The 23,050-nt window shown below is 44.9% G+C and overlaps 1 protein-coding gene across 1 annotated transcript in view; it reads right to left on the bottom strand.

The window, feature by feature from the left end:
• Positions 1-23,050, bottom strand: part of igdcc4 (immunoglobulin superfamily, DCC subclass, member 4) — a 99,464-nt gene that overhangs the window by 20,025 nt on the left and 56,389 nt on the right. Inside the window, exons 4-6 of the mRNA XM_056279287.1 lie at positions 22,725-22,858; positions 1,429-1,563; positions 565-717 (exon numbers count right to left, since the gene is read on the bottom strand). Of these exons, the coding sequence (XP_056135262.1) occupies positions 565-717; positions 1,429-1,563; positions 22,725-22,858 (422 nt within the window). The remainder of the gene's footprint in view (positions 1-564; positions 718-1,428; positions 1,564-22,724; positions 22,859-23,050) is intronic.

Raw genomic sequence — 23,050 nt, 5'->3', positions numbered from 1 at the left:
CGGCCAACTGTGTCTGTAGGGACGCCCAACCAAGCTGGAGGTAACACGGGGATTCGAACCGGTGTTCCCTGTGTTGGTAGACAATGAAATAGCCTTACCGTAATTCCAACTGTAACGCTAATCCTAAACCTAACCTCTAGCCCAGAAAAAAATCCTGTTCCTTGTAGGGACCATTTTAGGTCCCAAGGAAGTAGATAGCCTGGTCTTTTAGTATCCTTGTGAGGACATCAAGTCCCTAATGAGTGTAGCTAAATTAAAGCACACACAAACACCGCACACACACACGTAGTCTAGAGTAACCTCAAAGCGTGACGACATCTGCGATTGTGTGCGATGACCACATATCTGGTCTCCCTGTTGTTATCACGACTCTTTTTGAGACATGAACACCATTTCTCAGTATCTAAGGGTGTTAAACAGACAACTATGCCAAGGGACTTCTGCAATCAGGAAACTCGTTTTCAAGGTTGGCTGGCAGCTTTCCAGCACCAGGAGGACTGGAATGCGGCTTACTGTAAGAGCAAACCAATCTGAGACATACCTCACCGACAATGTTGATCTTACCAGGCACATGCAGTTCAGCAGCGGCAATGACAAACTCTCTGGTCTTGGGCTTATTGGCCCGGCAGACGTAGACACCTGCGTGGTGGCGTCTCGTGTCCCGGATCACCAGGTTCGTTGCCAGGACAACCACATCAGTGGAGATGGGCTTTCCGTCTGATCAGAAAGGAGAGGAATAAAGCACAAAGTACTACAGATCAGAAATAGCCATTAATGAAATAACGTCGGCCTTGAAGATATCCTTATTTCACAGACTTTCAGTTGCCCAAGAAACCGCAGACACAAAGGAAAGAAGCAGTAAGTAATACGGCCTGTACTCCTACCGCCTGACCAGCAGGTGACTGATGTTTCGGTCTGGGTATGGGGATGCTGCTCTCTCGGCGAGCCTCTCCTTGCAGAGGGGAATTCTAGTTTCACATGGTATTCTCACTACCTCTGTGTTGTTATGTGTGTGTGTGTGCATGTGTGTGCGTGTGTAGTGTGTGTGTAATAGCCTTTTAAAACTTACACAATGACGCTTGGGAGTTGCTGCAGAACAGACTTTGCAAACTCAACATAATCACTTATCACTGTTGCAGGAATAACACTTATGTTATTCACGGCTATCACTCTGAACGGCACTAAAAGCTAATGGGGGGGAATGGCTGACAAGATACAGCTATTACCTCTCTACCTTAAAGGCCATATTAATGGCTACAAATGTGGAAATCTGATGCAACAGGACCGGCGCTCTGTTTGTGTCGAGGAGAGAAAGAGTGATCATGCAGAAATGTTAGAAAAATAAAAAGCGGGAGAGACAAAGAGACAGAGAGTGACAGTGAGAGCAATGAATGAAAGCGAGCGAGAGCGGGTGGTAGGTAACCTTACCTTGCCTGCTCCAGGATACCAGAGGTTTCGGCTGGCCTTGTGCCATGCACTCCATCACAGCAGGACGGCCCAGCACCACCGTGGCGTTCTGAGGTGGCGCCACTATTTCGACTTTGTTAAGGGCTTGTGTAGAGCCTGCCGACACAAAAACAATCCATTTTGTTATAGCGTAACCCGAGTGTGCAAAACGTTGGGCTCTGAACTATCAAGTGGCAGGTTCGAATCCCTTGACTGGCTTTATGTGTTGTAGGAGGAACGCTATCCCTTCCCTTGCCGGCTAAAACTAACACGCAGTCAGCCATACTGGCCCAATGGAGTGAGCAGCAAAGGTCAACAGCAGATGTTCGAGGTTTAAGAAAGCCACTTTATTCTTGTCATTGTACAGGTTGCAATGAAATGTGTTCCCTGCATTTAACCCATCCTATTGTATAGGAGCAGTGGGCAGCTGCTGCTCCCGGGGACCTACTCCAGTTCTTCCTTCCACTGCCTTGCTCAGGGGCACAGACAGGAGTATTAACCCTAACATGCATGTCTTTTTGATAGTGGGAGGAAACCGGAGCACCCGGAGGAAACCCACGCAGACACGGGCAGAACATGCAAACTCCACACAGAAAGGACCTGGGATGGCCTGGGGTTTGAACCCAGGACCTTCTTGCTGTGAGGCAACAGTGCTAACCACTGGGCCAATGTGCCGCCCACAGATAGCCAAGTACATTTACACATACTAGGAATTGGTTGAGGGTGATTTGTCGACAAACACACACAGACACTGAAAAAGGTAAAAAAACAAAACAAAAAACCAGAACATCTACCACTATGTATAAACTGAGACCCACATAGCTGAGATGACTACAACGTCTTAATATCCTATTCGTAACTGAGGACAGGGTGTCTCCCATGTGTTCAGCAAATCCCTTGTCTCAAAAAAATTACGGCAAAAACACGAGGGCAAATGAAGAACAAATGCAGTCCTGCTGTTAGCACAACCTGCTATAAGCAACACCTTTATTAACTATCTGTCCTGGTGAAAACTCGTCATGACAGAGTCAGTTATCTAGTCAGTGTATCTCTAGTCAGCTGACCAAGCTGCTGAAAAACACAACGTGCCAAAAAAAAAATGTGTTAAGACTACACAACTGAAAGAAAGACTTGTGTTTTCCCTCTGGCTGTTAACTGCAGAACTTCCACAGCACAAACTAACAATCATTATCGCACACATTTCAACCTGAGTCTTGATGACAAATCAGATCCAGGAGGTGAAAAGAGTGAAACTCCTGCAGACGACCATATTTGATGGCTGATGTTTTACAAGGCATTCCCAGCGGTTTGGCTATGTAGACCAATAACCATGACCTGCCCCTTTCTGAACACAATATTTTCTTTAACCATTGGTGAGCGAGGCCCCGGCGAATCGGACTGGATGAAAACTCGATATTCACTCGCTTCACAAAAGGCGGCCAGCGTGAGACAGTAGCAAACCCTGTAAAATCTCATCCTTTTGTGTGTTACCCTGACCCTACACGAATCATCTCATCCCTCTGCAGGTGAGCAGAAACGGCTTTTCAGACACACAAGCTGACGCAAACACCAGCAGATCCATTTTCCTAGACACAAAACATGATCCGAGGATCTGAGTGGAGTGTGTTTGCGACAACGCGGCAGTGGAGATGGATCAGCAGAGGAGATAAGGCTCAGCAAATCTGGAAAAAAAAATCACCTATATCGAATCACCGGTAGACACACACACACACACACACACACACACACACACACACACACACTGCTCCGTACAACACCACTCATAAAATTCAGTACACGTGCGCGCGCGTGTGTGTGTCTGTGTTAGATTTTTCAGAACTAGTATTGGCAAAATGACTTGAATTATTCATCCCCCTAAAAGTCTCTCCTGCCGACTAAGCAATTTTACGCTGATTTAACTTCTAAAAGATGACAAAATGCTATGCAGGGTGTAGATTAAAACTACATTTGGTTGGAAAGCAAAAGTGTACAAGACGTCTACATTTCTTGACTGGAAAGCTAAATAGCCACTGGTACGACCAAAACACACACAAAAAAAAAAAGTATCGTAGCACAACATACGGACTTGCGTCGTGCACCTTTGACAGTTAAATTCGTTTGGCCCATACTTGATAATGCAATAATCACTTAAATAGCTTGCATACAAGTGGGCTACATTTGACCAGCTATATTCTGAAGTGGGTCTACTTCATCTTTTGTTTTTTCTTCTTTTTTGTACCTGGCCAATTACCCCACTCTTCCGAGTTCTCCCAGTTGCTGCTCCACCTCCTCTGCCGATCCGGGGGGGGGCTGCAGACTACCACGTGCCTCCTCCGATACATGTGGAGTCGCCAGCTGCTTCTTTTCACCTGACAGTGAGGAGTTTCGCCAGGGGGGCGTAGCACATGGGTGGATCACGCTATTCCCTTCAGTTCCTCCTCCACCCTGAACAGGCGCCCCGACCAACCAGAGGAGGCGCTAGTGCAGCAACCAGGACACATACCCACATCCGGCTTCCCACCCGCAGACACGGCCAATTGTGTCTGTAGGGACGCCCGACCAAGCCGGAGGCAACACGGGGATCTGAACCGGCGATCCCCGTGTTGGTAGGCAACGGGATAGACCGCTACACCACCCGCACGCCCACTAGAACTGGGTTTACCTCTAAGTGTGTGTTCTTTGTTGTGGGCCAAAGAGAAGACAGGCTGGCAGAAAGAAAGGCTGCAAGAAAAAGAAAAGCCGCTCGACTTAAATCAAAGTTCCCTTTACACAAACACACTTGGAGGACTGAGAGGAAAAAACCTCAATGGCAGGACAAAATGTAAAGAAGGAGTCAGAAGGAGACCGTGTTACAAAGTAACAAGGATACACCAGGAAGAAAGGATAAAAAGAGTAAAGGAAAAAAAGGAGGAAGATGCAAGAGTGATGGAAGGAGGGTGAGAGAGGCAGAATTTCATGGATTGCGAGCGTCACCTGAGGGACGGGGCAGCTCGCCGCTGCACACTAAAGAACAGTGTTGATTTTTTCCCTTTTTCTTGGAAGAACAGAATACTTCGGGGGGTGAAGAGAGAGAGACGACGCAGTCATTTCTGTGCGTCTGTCCCCAAAGTACAAATGATGTCCAAGGGATTTGCACCACTGCAGCCCATTTCAATCCGGGCTGTCAGCAGCACATTATGTTAATGATCCCCAGAATGCAGCTGGGACTCAGTAAGCACATTATAAATTAATCACTGAGATTACATACAGCACTGCTTGGTTATGCATGAAGCTTTAAGTGGGTCAGTCTGCCTTTGCAAAGACTACACAGCAGGGTGCGCCCTCGTAGGTTTCTTGTGTGGGTGTGCGAGCGGCGTGTAGTGCATGTTAAAAAATAAATAAATAAATAAACAAACAGAGACGGGGGTGCAGAGAGGGGCTGGGGGGGGGAGAATCATGGATAGGGCCTTTAAGGCAACTGAATGTTTTATAGTTTATGTTCCCGAGTTGAGGAAGTGAACTCGATGCCCTCAGCATCATTCTGTCAGAGCTTCGCCACAGGTTGAACCCCTCTATTCATAGCGCTCTATAGTGTAGGCGTGTGAAGTGATGGCATTGGATCTGACATCTGTTTCATGTAATGGTTCATAAAAGAGCCTTGAGTGGCTTCCTCCCAGGGTTCTGTGGCAGCAGCAAGACTACCACGGGTAAACAGATGAGGCTACCACCCTCCCTTTTCACCTGTGGTGCGAAAAGTATTATAAAATACTAGCTTCTTTCTTGACTTAATTTCAGAGTGTGTACTTAGACTGCCTTGTGTCCATCACAGTTGCATGCCCATTGTTTATGTGTGTGTGTGTGTGTGTGTGTGTGTGTGTGTGTGTGTGTGTGTGTGTGTGTGTGTGTGTGTGTGTGTGTGTGTGAATACAGTGATTTATGCAAAGGCACATTTGTGTGTACTTGCATGTGTGTGATTTGTGTGTACGAAGCCTGTGAAGTCGAAGATAAATCTTCATCTAGTTTTCCTTGCCCCGTCCACTGTGTAAAGCCATTTTGACTCAGTCTAGCTTAGCTTCGAGGTGATAACATTAAACAGACAGACAGACAGACAGACAGATAGATAGATAGATTAGATAGATAGATAGATAGATAGATAGATAGATAGATAGATAGATAGATAGATAGATAGTTTATTTGTCCTCAAAGAGGAAATTCTTTTCCACAGGAGGTGCAAATATAGCACAAACAAGTAAGACATACAGAATTATACAGAATTAAACTACTGGGTTCACAGGAACACAAGGGTCACACAACAGAGACAAAGACATAGATCGACACGCTACACACCACAGAGTGGATTTCTTGTAACCTAAGAGGAGGTTACTTGTTCAGAGTGGGTGGTCTGGGTCATGGGCGATTGTGAGTGCTTTGCAGATCAGGGATGAGGTGACATAAATGGATAATTCGGGGGGTGGGAATACCAATAAATTTGCTGGCTAAATGAGTTATCTGTAAGAGTATATTCTTATTGGCGGCCCAGTGGCCCAGTGGTTAGCACTGTTGCCTCACAGCAAGAAGGTCCTGGGTTCAAACCCCAGGCCGTCCCAGGTCCTTTCTTTGTGGAGTTTGCATGTTCTACTTGTGTCTGCGTGGGTTTCCCCCGGGTGCTGCAGCTGCCCACTGCTCCTATACAATAGGATGGGTTAAATGCAGAGAACAAATTCATTGTAACTGAACAATTGTACAATGACAAAATACAGTGATTTTATTGGTGACTATATTGCATATGGAAACAAATAAACATGACACCATACACAACAACTGGCTCAATAATGCTAGGGTACAGGAGAAGAAGATGATGGGGTTGGACAGACAGGTGATTTAGTTTACGGATGGCTGTAAGTCTCTGTTGACAAGTCTTGTAAATTTCAATGGTATAGTGATGAGTACATACAACCAAGGTGTATTATTTAAACACAGGCCTCTCTCAATCTCTCTTCCCCTGTATGTATGGCCCTGTCTCACCAGATATATATATATATATATATATATATATATATATATATATACGTATATATATGTATATACGTATATACGTATATATATACACATATATATATACATATACATATATATATATACATATGTATATATATACGTATATATACGTATATATATACGTATATATACACTACCGTTCAAAAGTTTGGGATCACCCAAACAATTTTGTGTTTTCCATGAAAAGTCACACTTATTCACCACCATATGTTGTGAAATGAATAGAAAATAGAGTCAAGACATTGACAAGGTTAGAAATAATGATTTGTATTTGAAATAAGATTTTTTTTACATCAAACTTTGCTTTCGTCAAAGAATCCTCCATTTGCAGCAATTACAGCATTGCAGACCTTTGGCATTCTAGCTGTTAATTTGTTGAGGTAATCTGGAGAAATTGCACCCCACGCTTCCAGAAGCAGCTCCCACAAGTTGGATTGGTTGGATGGGCACTTCTTTGAGCAGATTGAGTTTCTGGAGCATCACATTTGTGGGGTCAATTAAACGCTCAAAATGGCCAGAAAAAGAGAACTTTCATCTGAAACTCGACAGTCTATTCTTGTTCTTAGAAATGAAGGCTATTCCATGCGAGAAATTGCTAAGAAATTGAAGATTTCCTACACCGGTGTGTACTACTCCCTTCAGAGGACAGCACAAACAGGCTCTAACCAGAGTAGAAAAAGAAGTGGGAGGCCGCGTTGCACAACTGAGCAAGAAGATAAGTACATTAGAGTCTCTAGTTTGAGAAACAGACGCCTCACAGGTCCCCAACTGGCATCTTCATTAAATAGTACCTGTTAGAGCCTGTTTGTGCTGTCCTCTGAAGGGAGTAGTACACACCGGTGTAGGAAATCTTCAATTTCTTAGCAATTTCTCGCATGGAATAGCCTTCATTTCTAAGAACAAGAATAGACTGTCGAGTTTCAGATGAAAGTTCTCTTTTTCTGGCCATTTTGAGCGTTTAATTGACCCCACAAATGTGATGCTCCAGAAACTCAATCTGCTCAAAGAAGTGCCCATCCAACCAATCCAACTTGTGGGAGCTGCTTCTGGAAGCGTGGGGTGCAATTTCTCCAGATTACCTCAACAAATTAACAGCTAGAATGCCAAAGGTCTGCAATGCTGTAATTGCTGCAAATGGAGGATTCTTTGACGAAAGCAAAGTTTGATGTAAAAAAAATCTTATTTCAAATACAAATCATTATTTCTAACCTTGTCAATGTCTTGACTCTATTTTCTATTCATTTCACAACATATGGTGGTGAATAAGTGTGACTTTTCATGGAAAACACAAAATTGTTTGGGTGATCCCAAACTTTTGAACGGTAGTGTATATATATATATATATATATATATATATATATATATATATATATGTCTGTCAGTGGATCTCAACATCATCATGTCCATCTCACTTTCTTTATATTCACCCCATCTCGTTTCTTGCTTTTATGAAATACACAATGATTTCGCTCAGCAGCAAATTGGACGATTGATTTCTCCTGTAACCGGCGAGACAGACTGATAATGCTGTGTGTCCTTGACACATCATACCTAATGATGACATCACATCTGGTACTGTTGCTCACCTTTAGTGTGCAGAGTATGGTCCTCTGCTGCAGCACCGTTGGTGTGCAGAGACACTTTTCCAACGTGGTTCGAGAAACCATGAACAAGCATAGATTCCTTTCAGCTATAAGCGACTTATATATATAGTATATGTGTAAAAAAATATGCAGTGTGTGAGACACCCAACATGAGTGTGTTAAGCCATTTTACTTCTGCAAGATCTCTGGCAGTCTAACATTATGGGAGACTGGCTACAGCTGAAATCACCATTAAAGCGTTCCTGGCCAGAACGGCTCATCGTTTGGATGAAGATCTTAAAAAAAGTCTCACGTATCCTTCTTGCACGTGGGTCGTGGAGATGGCCAGAACCTAATCAACTTTATCACTTTAGATGCTGCAAGAAGATAAGGAAATAATGGCCAAGCCCAACTCGAGCGTGTACATTACGCCTTTTTTTTTTCCGGCTCGATCAAGGACAACCTCGCATACTGTCTGTACTCATCTCCCAAATAAGATGAAGGGAAATACAACCCGTCAATCCTGACAGGATGCCCAAACTCAAGCATCACCCTTCCGTTAAAGCAGTCTTTTATGAAGCACATTTTCTGTTAAAAAGAAATGGGGTTTTGACTGCTACGCTGCGTACATTTGCCAAGATAATATGTTGTCACTCATGCACAGATTTGATATTAATTCAATGTTGTCGACAAATTAATTTAATGTTGCCAACAAAACAACATCAACACAGAACGTTCTTTGCACAACATAATACAGCCACGCTGGTACCAAGGGGAAAGGTAGTGTAATTTACACCATTTGACACTGCTTATACCCAGAAAATATATTTTATAAGGACAGGGAAGGGCAGTTGGTGAGACTACTGCTGTTATTCATCAGCGAGGCAATGCAGAAATGTCTCAAGGTTCAAGGATCAAGCATAGTGGCAGACCGTGTCTACACCATGTCTACACTACACCCCATGTGTGCACTAAACTGTGCACAGCATACGACACGCTCAGTCTTTAAAATACAGTTTGCCGTGACAGTGACCCTTGTTAAGAGCAAAAAAAAAAGAAAAAAAAAAGATTGTAGTGTAAGACCAAGCATAAAAACTTGAAAATACGTAAATTATTTAATAGCGTCAGGATTTTGACCGGCTTTTATGGGCACCTGAGCAGCAAAGCGTAGATAGGAATATTTTATGATGCAAAAAACGAACACGTTAATATCATAGGCGTTCACGATCAAGCTGCAGTACTCGACACAGTCTTAAATCCTCTCTCGAGTCTTGATCTCCATCTCATATCTAATAAAAATTTATGATGTAAATATTTACAGTCTTAACTCCGTGTTCTTATAACCATCAATATTATCAGGATATGCATACCCTTTTTATGAGCCTGTATCTTCCTCTCCCCCATTATCAACCAGCTCTGTGTGTGTGTGTGTGTGTGTGTGTGTGTGTGTGTGTGTGTGTGTGTGTGTGTGTGTGTGTGTGTGTGTGTGTGTGTCTACCCAGTCATGCAGCGCTTGCATTTTGTCGGCTATGGATTCAGCGAGTCCTGTGAAAAAAATGTATTCCACATAAAAATAAGCTTCCGTAGTTTGGAAGCTTATGCTGAGGAATCTTTTCCTAAAATGAATTCCTACCCCCTCACTCCCCGTTTCTCCTGCCTACTTATTCTGCTAAATGATGCAGTGCTCTTCTTCATGTCTGCAACTGAAAATCAGAATATAACAAGGCATGAACCTTGTTTTAAGTGTCATAATGCTTATTTCAAGACATTGCTTGTGAAATTTTCTTATCCTTTTCTTAAAAAAAAAACTTAAAACTTTTCTTTTTATGAAAGCTTTTACAAATATTTGATATTTGTTTTTATTTATTTATTCTTACTTATTTGGTCTTACTCTTATTTTTTGCCTAGTCTGGTTTTATTCCTTTGTAAACCATTTTGTGACATTGTTTTAGAAAAGTGCTATATAATTAAAGTTATTATTATTATCATTAATTATTATTATTATCACTATCCTATTGGCAGATTTTTTTTCCTTGTTTCAAGAAAGTGTGCCCGTTTCATCATTTCAAAACTTGCTGTAAGGAATTTTCACCAAACAGGTGAAGACTAAAAACAAACGTGATTGTGATAATCTTTCTTTTCTAGAATAAATGTCTTGAAATGAGTCCTGCTGTCATGAAACAAGTGCACTTTCTTGAAACAAGCAAAAAAAAAAAACGGCCAACAGGATAATGAAATTTCACAAGCAATATCTTGAAATGAGCATTATGAGTCCTACAACAAGATAAAACGCCTCGATGAGCTTCTCTTACTTCTGCAGTGAGCTGCCTGATGACGCGCTAGTAAAATATAGCTAATGCTGTTTAAGTACAAGTCTGACCCAGCCTGACAGATTCACCGCTTTGTTTAAGGCCTAATACACGGCATCTTTCTAACCGTTTCATTATTTTTATCTCCACCCTACCGCTGGACACCCCCTACTGTAAAGTCCAGATGACAACCTCAGATGTACTTATAAAGATGTGTTGTTGGATTTCTCCGCATGTGAACGTGATGACAGTGACATTATAGAGATCAGATATTGTTTACTGTACTATAGGTGCTGAGATTGGCTGCTCCCTTAAAATACCTACATGTCTATTTTGGGGGGTGATGAGGTTAAGCCTGAACATGAGCTATAGGCATAAGCTAATCATCATCATCATCATTAGTTCCGTGACCTATGGAGGTCGTAGGAGCACAGCTGATGCCGCAACAAGTCTCTTCCACCGTTCCCTATCCATCACAGCTCTACACGGCGGCCGTTACTAACCTGGGCCTCGACTGATCCGGTATGGCGATTGAGTTTGGTTGAGTCATCATTGTGTTTCAGTAGGGGGAGTACCTGGTGGTCCCTATCGCCTCTCCAGGTATGGATGGATGTTGGTTCACAGAGGAACTCATCCGCCCTTTGACAGGTTTCGTTTTTAGTCCTGCTGGGTGTCCACATACCCTCCTCACAACAACCCAAGGGCTGAAATGGGGGTGCCGGTTTAGTCGCCGACGACCCGACGGTTGCAGTTTAACGTCGTACCCGGGAAGAAAAGTAATAAGAGCACCTTAGTTCTAAAATAAATCTATATCAACTGTTTTATATTTTACTTTTCCCTTCAATGCGTTTTAAAAGAAAATTCTAAATAGTGTGAAAGCTAGTATAGATTTCTTGTAATAGTTAAACATAAGAAGCATTTAGTTAATTCACAGATTATCATATGAATTACATATGCATATGGAGGAAAGATGGGCAACTTTTGGCTTATCAACTACAATGTAGGTTTGCATCTAAAATTATCCCACAAATCCATATTGGTCCCTAGACCAGTGTTTCCCAACCCAGTCCTCAAGGAACCCATGTCCTGCTGATTTTCTTTGCAACCCTGAATAGGTACCTGTTTGTAGTTATTCAACCAATCAGCAATAAATTATGTCAGATGTTGCACACCTTGCATAATTAAGTGCTGTGAGATGATTGGTTGAGTAAGTACAAGCAGCGATACCTATGCAGGGTAACAATGAAAATCTGCAGGATAGGGGTTCCTCGAGAACTGGGTTGGGAAACGCTGCCCTAGACTTCATCAGTTGATGCCACTGACATGAAAGGTATCTGTTATTTGTGCTCCTCTGACTTTCTTTAAGGGAAACATTATAAAATTCAACAGTTTAAAACTGTCTCTTCCATTAGCCCTGCTGAGGAGGAAGAACACTTTTGAAAGCACTCGACTGCAGCAACACAGATTGGCAAAGGCCCTGGAAATCTAGCTTTATTAGTACCTCTTCTCTTTTACACGGCCAAGTACTAACCCGAAGGACCCGTCCATAAACCCTTACAGACACCCATGTTCAAACAGCACTTAGATGCACCCACGGACATCAGCCACTTACTGCATAGGAATCCAGATGTAAATGCACTCGAGATGTATTAGGGATTGCTCAAAAACATCCGCGGGAGGCACGTTGTAGCTGCAGGTTCACTATGTGTAAATGGAACTGTCTGTCCAAGGTGCCATCTCCCCGCTCCGTTCAAAATACCACGGCCCCAACAACATCAGTCAGAGAGAAACAGTGTGCTGTACTGGATTTGAGCTGAGCTGATTTTCGTATAGCATGTTAAAAGTCTGAAGTGTGTGCGATCATATTTCCATTTGTTTAGCAGAGATGCATTTCTGATTACGAGCGTAAACGTCATATGAATTTCATCTGCATCCAATCTGGAAACAAGTCACGTTACATAGGTCGTATAAGTGGGGGCTATAATACTGTAATGGCCACGGATATAGACTCGCTAGCCCTTGGCTAACGGGTCGGACCCTTTAGTCAATTGATTAACGTAGTCGCCTGTGATGCGGGAGACCCGAGTTCACGTCCCAGCTGCAGTGGATTCCCGGCTGCCCCCTGAATTCGCTACAGTGGTGTCAGAAGTGGGATGGTGAGACCGTGAAGCCATCACCGTGTGCACCCAGAGGGAGCATGCATGCTGAAGCGCAGGGACGCGATATATATATATATCCGGAAAGTATTCACACCCCTTCACTTTCCCCACATTGTGTTATGTTACAGCCTTATTCCAAAATGGATTAAATTCCTTTTTTTTCCCTCATCAATCTACATACAATACCCCATAATGACAAAGCGAAAAAGGTTTTGTAGAAATTTTTGCAAATTTTTTAAAAATAAAAAACTGAAATATTGCATGTACATAAGTATTCACACACTTTACTCAGTACTTGGTTGAGGCACCCTTGGCAGAGATTACAGCCTGAAGTCTTCTTGGGTATGAAGCTACAAGCTTGGCACACCTATATTTGGGGTATTTCTCCCATTCTTCTCTGCAGATCCTCTCGAGCTCTGTAAGGTTAGATGGGGAGCGTTGCTGCACAGCTATTTTCAGATCTTTCCAGAGATGTTCAATGGAACATTCACAGACTTGTCCCGAAGCCACTCCTTCGTTGTCTTGGCTGTGTGCTTAGCATCGTTGTCGTGTTCAAAGGTAAACCTCCGCCCCAGTCTGAAGTCCTGAGCGCTCTGGAGCAGGTTTTCATCAAGGATCTCTCTGTACTTCGCTCCATTCATCTTTCCCTCGATCCTGACTAGTCCCCCAGTTCCTGCCGCTGAAGAAAATCCCCACAGCATGATGCTGCCACCACCATGCTTCACTGTAGGGATGGTATTAGCAAGGTGATGAGAGGTGCCTGGTTTCCTCCAGACGTGACGCTTGGCATTCAGGCCAGAGTTCAATCTTGGTGTCATCAGACCATAGAATCTTGTTTCTCATGGTCTGCGAGTCCTTTAGGTGCTTTCTGGCAAACTCCAAGCAGGCTGTCATGTGCTTTTTACTGAGCATAGGCTTCCGTCTGGCCCCTCTACAATAAAGGCCTGATTGGTGGAGTGCTGCAGAGATGGTTGTCCTTCTGGAAGGTTCTCCCATCTCCACAGAGGAACACTGGAGCTCTGTCAGAGTGACCATCTGGTTCTTGGTCACCTCCCTGACCAAGGCCCTTCTCCCCCGATTGCTCAGTTTGGCTGGGCGGCCAGCTCTGGGAAGAGTCCTGGTGGATCCAAACGTCTTCCATTTACGAATGATGGAGACCACTGTGCTCTTCGGGACCTTCAAAGCTGTCGACATTTTTTTGTACCCTTTCCCAGATCTGTGCCTCGATGCAATCCTGTCTCGGAGGTCCACAGACAATTCCTTTGACTTCATGGCTTGGTTTCTGCTCTGACATGCATTGTCAACAGTGGGACCTTATATAGACAGGTGTGTGCCTTTCCAAATCATGTCCAATCAATTGAATTTACTAGAGGTGGACCACAGTCAAGATGTAGAAACATCAAGGATGATCAGTGGAAACAGGATGAACCTGAGCTCAATTTTGAGTGTCATAGCAAAGGGTGTGAATACTTATGTACATGCAATATTTCAGTTTTTTATTTTTAAAAAATTTGCAAAAATTTCTACAAAACCTTTTTCACTTTGTCCTTATGGGGTATTGTGTGTAGATTGATGAGAACAAAAAGGAATTTAATCAATTTTGTAATAAGGCTGTAACATAACAAAATGTGGGGAAAGTGAAGGGGTGTGAATACTTTCCGGATGCACTGTATATATACACACACACACACACACACACACACACACACACACACACGCATATATGATCTGTTAATAGAGATTAGAGGTATCTAGACAGCTAATCAGGTTATACATATACACCGGGAAATGTCGAAGAAAAAAGATCTAAGAAGGAAAAAGAAAATTCGGAAAGCAAAGCTCTGCTGTCAGAGCTGTTGAGAAGTTATGCGAGTTCTGTGACGTTGGAAAATAGTCAACTGTTTACTGTCTTTTTTACGTTTTTCATTCATTAATTTCATTTACCATTTTTTATCATACTGATTGCATACCCTGCATATAATTTCATAGGATAATGCATTTTAAAGAGGTAGTCAATTTTTTCTACATTTTAGTTAGCTGAAACAAAATGTTGGTATGGCCCTTAGATGGCAAAACTGATTGCCCTCATGACGGATTCAACAATAAGCGAGACACATCACATGGACAATTGGAAGGAAAACAAAATCTCTGCTTTTTCTTTCTGAGCTGCCTACTTAACATGGGGAGATCAAATACACACTATGATAAATGTGACACAATGCGTGGCGACCAATAAAATATGAAGCAAGAAGAAAGCCGACACGCTGACGTTAGCCAACTAAACTCTCTGGGTGGACTTGTGAGAAGCTAGGGCAAGATGGTCTACCACAACACTGCCACCTTCAGGCTAACTCACACCTCCATAACTGTCCTCTACATCTACACCCCATGCGTATCCTTTTTATAAATGTGAGTAGGCAGAGACAAGGCTAAAAGCAAGTGATTGCTTACTCTTTAGGTGAATTTTAACTTTAATTAAAATATAAACGTTGACTTTCTTTTATCTAGTTGAAGTTTTAATTATCTAGGGATCAGCGTGATAAACGATTTTTGATTTTTAGGGGAGGAATTTGCATCCTTGAAATACCTGACTTCCACAAAGGAGGCATCTAATCATCCAGTCACCATTAACAGAAGATTTCTATTTGACAGATTTTACCTTGCAAGATCTCGAACCTAAAAAAACACCCTTCAATTAAATCTGAAGGTCAGAATTTGACACTTAAAAAACCCACTTACTGTAAAAGTCAATAGTGTGGCAGGAATGAGGAAAAACACAGGAGACCAAGGCAAGTTTGATGTTTATTAAACTCCAAAAACCAACTGCAGCAGGAACAACCCTGCACCGGCGAGCCCGGGAATGTAAACCACGCCCCCAGCTCACAGTCCTGCTGGGTGAGAGGCATAGCCCCTAGTATCCGCCACACAGTCCCCCCCCCGAACACCCAGAAGGGACTCCTGGAAAGAAAATTAGTGTCTCACTGGAGGCTTAAGCAGCCTGCCATAACGGCTGCGCCGTCCCTCAGCCAAAACAGTAGGTGAAACACAGTCCAAAGCCGGCTGAGAAGCAGAACGCTGAACCCGTGAAGACACTGTCGGGGTCCTGGAAGGAGGACGACCCCGATGGGGAACCTGGGCCGGAAACACAACTTCGCCTGCCACCCTGTGCGCCAGTTTAAGACTATCAAGCGTGAAACGCTCCCTACGCCCACCCATATCTAGCACAAAACCCTTAGGACCCGTCTCAAGAACCCGAAATGGGCCATCGTATGGAGGTTGGAGGGGCGAGCGGTGAGCATCATGCCGTACAAAAACAAAACGAGCCGACATGAGCTCCGCAGGCACGAACGACCGCGGAAAACATTGGTGAACGGGGCCTGGAACCCGAGTGCTGTCGGACGAAAAAGGATAAACGGCCGGACGGGGTGGAGGAGCGGAACTCCCAGGCAAAAATTCCCCAGGGACGCGGAGCGGCTGACCGAGCACCAGCTCAGCGGGTGACACGTCGAGGTCCTCCTTAGGAGCCGAACGCAACCCGAGCATAACCCAAGGTAAATGATCCACCCAGTTACCATCCGAGAGCGCAGCGCTGCCTTGAGCGACCGGTGAAAACGTTCACACAACCCGTTAGCCTGAGGGTGATATGCGGTAGTGCGGTGTACCTGCACACCCAAGGATCACGCAAGTGCCGACCAGAGCTCTGATAACTGGGGGCCCCTGTCTGAGGTGATATCTGACGGAGTGCCGAAACAGGCGACCCAGGAGGAAAGAAAAGCGCGTGCAACATCCGAGGATGTTGTGGAGGATAGAGGAACAGCCTCTGGCCACCTGGTGGTCCGATCTACCATTGTGAGCAGGTGCGTAAAACCCTGTGAAGAAGGTAGAGGGCCCACCAGGTCCACATGCACGTGGTCGAAACGTCTGGCCGGGATCGGAAACGGTTCGAGGGGCGATTTAGTGTGCTGGTTGACCTTAGCGCGCTGGCACGCTACACATGCAGCTGCCCACCCCTTGACGTCCTTGCGGAGGCCAGGCCAGACGAACTTGGAACCGACCAACTTCACCGACGCCCGAACTCCAGGGTGCGAGAGGGACTGAATCGAATCGAAAACTCGACGGCGCCAGGCCACTGGAACAACGGGGCGGGGACGGCCGGTGGAGACATCGCAGAGGAGGGCAGGATTGCCTTCCTGCATCACAGCGTCCTCTAGCTTGAGACCGGTACGCGTTGACCTAAGGGCAAGGACGTCCGGGTCGCTGGGCTGGTCGGCAGCCATAGCGGAGAAATCCACACCGAGGTGCACAGGACACACAAGCACACGCGACAGACAATCAGCAACAGGGTTGGACTTCCCAGCCACATGCTGAATGTCCGTTGTGAACTCGGAGATCGCCGCTAGGTGGCGCTGTTGACGAGCAGACCACGGCTGTCACCTTGGACGTCGCAAAAGTCAGCGGCTTATGATCCACATAAGCCGTGAATGGGCGACCCTCCGGCAGGAAGCGGAAATGCCGGGTTGCAAGGTGCAGTGCCAGCAACTCCCGGTCAAAAATGCTGTACTTGCGCTCGCTATCCCGCAGTTTGCGGCTAAAAAATGCGAGTGGCTGCCACGCATTCGCCACACGCTGTTCAACCACAGCCCCCACGGCTATGTCAGACGCATCGGTTGTTAAAGCTATGGACGCCGTGGGTGTGGGATGGGCGAGGAGGGCAGCGTTAGCCAGGGCGCACTTAGCTCCGTCAAAGGCCTGGACCTGTTCGGGAGTCCAGTCGACAGGGTCGTTAGCCTTCTTAAGCCGCAGGGCTTCGTAAAGTGGCTGAAGGAGGTGGGCAGCGCGAGGGAGGAAACGGTTATAGAAATTCACCATGCCCAAGAATTCCTGCAATGCCTTAACAGAGACCGGGCGGGGAAATTCCGCCACCGCTTGCACCTTAGAAGGCAACGGGACCGCGCCTTGCGGCGAAATGCGGTGACCCAAGAAGTCAATCACCAGCAGTCCAAACTGACACTTGGCCGGGTTGACTATCAGGCCGTGTTCGTCCAGACGACGGAAAACCTGTTTCAGGTGCGCCAGGTGCTCTTCAGCTGACGGACTGGCCACTAATAAGTCGTCGAGATAAACGAACACGAAAGCAAGGTCACGCAACACCGAGTCCATCAGCTTCTGAAAGGTTTGCGCTGCCCCCTTCAAGCCAAAAGGCATGCGCATGAACTCAAAAAGCCCAAACGGGGTGATCACTGCGGTCTTGGGCACGTCCTCTGCGCGCACCAGGTCCACCTTAGAGAAAATAGCGGTACCTGCCAGGCGTATGGAAAAGTCCTGTATGTGTGGGATGGGATAGCGGTCATTGGTGGTGACGTTGTTCAGGCGGCGAAAATCGCCGCAAGGCCGCCACGACCCATCCGCCTTGGGCACCATGTGAAGCGGCGAGGCCCACGGGCTGTTGGAACGCCTCACTATACCCAGACGCTCCATGATGGCGAACTCCTCCTTAGCTGTAGCCAATTTTACCGCGTCGAGGCGCCGCGCGCGCGCAAAAACTGGCGGTCCCAGAGTGGGAATGAAATGTTCTATCCCGTGTTTAGTAACCGCGGTGGAAAAGGCAGGTGTAGTCACCGATGGAAAATCCGCCAGCAAACGCTGAAAAACATCCCCTAATGCTAAAAAGTTAGCGTGTGTTAACGGCCCGGCTCCCCGTCTCGCACGGAACAGTGGCGAAAGACACAGCATCAATTAAACGGCGGTTGGCAACATCAACCAGCAGACCATTAGCACACAGAAAATCCGCGCCGATAATACGAACCGTAATGGCGGCCACTACAAAAGTCCCACTCAAAATGGCGCCCGTGGAAGCAAACAGTCACCAACCTTGTGCCAAACGTCGCAATGAATGAACCGTTAGCTGCACTCAACTGTGGGCCGCCGCCTTCGGCCGACCTGTCTGTCTTAGCAGGAGGGAGTAGGCTCTTTTGCGAGCACCAGAAACCGTCTTCCTGGCATCGTGTCCTTAATGAAGAGCAGCTCACTACGTCCGCCAGCGCCCACAGCTGCTACTGGGCGCTGCCCGGGAGTTTCCCGCCGCCTCAAACGTGCACGGAGGGACGCAGCGCCTCGCTTTGCCGCCGAACCGCTGGTGGAAGAAACAGAGGCCTCTCCCGCGCCGTCTCCGGGCAGTCACTTCAGCCACCACTGCCGGGTCCGTGTCCTCCGACGTCGGCTGCAGAGGCTCCGATGCCACACTCTGCACAGAGAACCGTCTGGTAGCCAGCAGGACCCGATCGGCCTCCTCAGCCAAACCTCGGCAGTCACCAGCGGCCAGACACGGGGAGTTAGCCAAAGCCGCGCGCACAGGAGACGGGAGCTGGCGCAGGAAAACGTGCGGGAAAAGGAACCCACCTTCGTCTGAGCCTAGCAGCGACAGCATATTGTCCATGAGATCCACAGCCGTCCCGTCGCCCAAACCGGATAGAGAAAGGATTCTATCTGCCCTCTCTGCGGTAGATAGGCTGTACCTCCGGAGCAGAAGATGTTTGAGGGCGACGTATTTATCGTGTTGCGGAGGGGCGCGCAACAGCTGCATGGCCCGGCGTGTGGACTGCTGGTCCAGCGCAGCGACGACCAAATAGTATCTGGAGTCGTCCGCGGAGATTCCACGCAGGTGGAACAGCGCCTCGACATGCTGGAACCACGAGGCCGGGTCGCTCTGCCAGAACTCTGGGAGCTTCACAGCCGCGGCGAGAACGGCCGGCTGTGAGAGTTGGGGCGGCGTGGCCGAAGTGGATTCACACTCCTCTTCTGCTCCAAACATGTTCAATTCGGGGTCACCAATGTTGCAGGAATGAGGAAAAACACAGGAGACCAAGGCGAGTTTGATGTTTATTCCTCAACTCCAAAAGCCAACTGCAGCAGGAACAACCCTGCCCCGGCGAGCCCGGGAACGTAAACCACGCCCCCAGCTCACAGTCCTGCTGGGTGAGAGGCATAGCCCCTAGTGTCCGCCACAATAGTACTAATATCACAAATTCCTAATACTACAACACATGGTGCTTTAGCTTGTTTTAATATAATCAAATGTTCTCTGTACCCACTATAATACAGTCACACCGCCATGGATTCATCCAAAGTAGATGATAGTAGATTTACAGTTTGGGTCAATGTATTCAAGACTCAGGCTTTTGATTTATATGTGCAGCCATGTGCAGTAGCAGTCACGGTAGAGGTCCAGGAGACAATATATGTATATCCATGTTAAATAAAAGCTCTTGTCTTTATCTCACTTAGCTCTCTTTATGATCCTGTATGAATAGAACATTATATATATATATATATATATATATATATATATATATATATATACAATTAAGCCACCTATGCTCAAATAGTCCATGACAGGGTCACCCAAAAGACTCGCATCACTTGAGATCCTATGCCATCATATTTCAATAGTCTGCTCAATAAATGTTTTCATTTTCTGTCTTTTTCTATGTATGCCCAGTACACCTACCTTGGGTGGCCTGCCAAATTATTTCATTTTTTCAAGGCTATTTGAAATAATCAAGAAACAATTGTAGATATATGAAGGGACTGTCAGAATGAGCTTCAATATTTTTTTTAAATGTTATATTTTACATTTATCAACCAACCTGTCTGGTATATCCGTAGGTATCCTTGTTTGAAGAACATGTGTGTATAATATTTAAATGTCCTGTAATGTTAACATTACATGTTTTAAAGCCGAGCAAAGCTGGGAGTTGGGGGGAAGGATATTATGAGCGTTCAGAAGGAAGGTGATGAGGTCCATGCTCCACTGCCCCTAAATAAAGTACTTAACAGAAATAACATATCTTTGAGAGAAGTCATGAATATTGTATGCCCCACAGGAACAGAAGTGCCTTTACGCGCAATATTTGATGTGATATTATTTGACATGTTTACTTTTACAGAGGAACCCCTACTGAGAACAATGTCCTGTGCTCTGCACACCAGAGATTTAAAAGAAAACACACAACGCAAGGTCAAAACGCGTTTCAGCTCTCAAAAACACAAATACATAACATATCTAGTTGAAACAGAGGCACAATTTTGGAAAAATTCGACATTTCTTACCTTTTAAATTCAAATTGTTATTTTTTTAAATTTATTTCTAGATCCCCTTGTTTAATAGTGTCTCATAAGGTAAGAAAATCAAAGAAGGTTGAATCAGTTGAATCATTCAACCTTCTTTGATTTTCTTACCGTATGAGACATTATTACAAGGTCAAAGGAGGTTGAATCAGTTCATGTGGATCCACATGAACTGATTCAACCTCCTTTGACCTTGTTTAATAAGTTGCTGCACCATTTCGTTCAAAAAAAAAACAAACAAAGAAACACAAAAGAGGAAAATAAACTGCAGTAGGCAATTCTCCACGCGACACTCAACAGAAACTCGCTCTCCCCCTTTATCGACATATAGACGACGTGTACATCACCAAAGTAATGCGGCGAATGAAAAGGTGCTATAATGAACAGCATTGAAAAAGTGTTCAAGTGGAAGTGAAAAACATTTTATGCTTATCAACGAGGCCCCTATATTCAAGGTCTATCATATATTTTCCTTTCTTTCATGTTCTGGTACACAATAAATGCATTGTTCCTGTAAATTCCTGTAAATTTAGCTTTCTCTCAGAATCTGATTTAAGAAAGTTTACCCTTATTTCAGATTTCCAATGACTATACATAGAAAAAAAAACTTTTATTTTGTTACCGCTATCTTTTTAGTCAAAATATATTCAGAAAAAAAAATATTTGGAAATTAATTGGGGTATTTCAGTGATGCAGCATGACAGCCTTGCCTTGAAATATTTATTTCCAGTATTTTGAAGTTGTTAATATCAACCTATATTGAATATGATGTTCAATACAACACACTTTGGGGCTCTGTTTTCACTAATCACCTGGGATCTCCAATCCACATCATGATAGAAACTTCCATCAATGCCCTAATGGGTCCAGTATAGAAAAATGTGGCATGGAAAAAGCTTCTAGCAACTTGTAGTGAAGGTTACAAAGCTGCAGCACGTAAAGATATGTTACACTTTGGAAAGGTTTCCAACTGTGGCCCCATTTTTCTGATAATTTTATGTGTAAAGTAAATGCATGTCCAAAAAGAAGCAGTTACTTCCTTTTAATTGACCTTGAAGGATGCATCCATCAAGCATCAAGCCCCGCCATGTCCCATCACAGCAGATGTCATGTGGATACCCACTCAGAAGATAAAAATTACTCCTACTAACACAGGCTCAGCCCCCAACAGCAGAAACAACCCACACCCAGATGCACCCTGCCCAGACAAACAACCCAGACACACTATTATGCTGCAACATTTTCAGCTCTGGTTTTACTTTAAATAGCTTTATTTCTGAAGTAAATAAGCTGATGCCTTGAGGCTTAATGTCTATCTGGCCCTTAACCCCCATCAGCGCAGACTCCACAACCAAACCAGAACAGTGGCAATGACGAACAGCCTAGTGCAGCCTGCCAACAGAGACCACTCTCATCCAGCTAGAACAGCAAAGATAACAGCTATGCATAAACGCATCTGTACATGAAGTCATCACATCCTTTCTGCACAAAAAAGAAGACACTCAGGGAAAAGATTTTTTTCTTTACATACAAAATGTAAAGGGGAGCTTAAGTTGTATTATAAGAAAGATTTTTAAAAACATGTGTGAGCAGAGGTCTCACTTTGGACTGTGAAATGTGCTCTTTGAAAACAGTGTCAAAAAAAAAAGTCCTGGTGAGTTATCTGACATCTGCATCTACTCTAACCGTGAAATATATTTTGACCCCTGCCACATACAGAGTGACAGCCTGTAGAAAACTGACTTCAAATGAAAAGTATTTTGCCATTTATTGATCTAGATTTGTAAACGCTGAAATATATGCAATAACTTTGCAACAGACTTCTTACTTTGCTCTTTCCTTAGCAAGGTATGCTGTTAAAACTGCTCTATTTATACTCTTACTACAGAATTCCTGATACTTTATACTTCACCTGCCATTTTTCAGTGCACTGTTGTATTGCTATGACCACTTGAAAACCTGTGTGAGGTGAACTGACGATGAAGATGAACTGAACTGTTCTCAGCAGGGTAGCCCAATTCTTGCCGTCCAAAGGCTGCAGAAAACATTGTGATGGGGCCTACCTGTAGTGATGGTGAGGCTGGCTTCAAGACTCAGACGCGTCTTGGCAGAATTGGAGGCAACACAGCGATAGGCACCCTCATCCCCCCTGGTAACCTCCAGAATCTGGAGCACCCCATTAGGGAGGGATATAAACCTGTGACATATCAGCGAAGAATGGACGTGGAGAGACAAGAGAGAGATGGAAAAAATGAAGGTCAATGAAAGGCAGAGAAAGAGGTTTCAGAGCTGTGATGCATCTGATATTTCAATGAGAAACTTTGCTTTCTGCTTTAGCTTCAAAAAGCTCTTACTCCTTCATTTAACAGGAGGTTTACCAATATTAGTA

This window comes from Lampris incognitus, chromosome 4 (assembly GCF_029633865.1).
Source record: "Lampris incognitus isolate fLamInc1 chromosome 4, fLamInc1.hap2, whole genome shotgun sequence".
NCBI lineage: Eukaryota > Metazoa > Chordata > Actinopteri > Lampriformes > Lampridae > Lampris > Lampris incognitus.
This window is presented reverse-complemented; position numbering and strand designations above follow the sequence as displayed.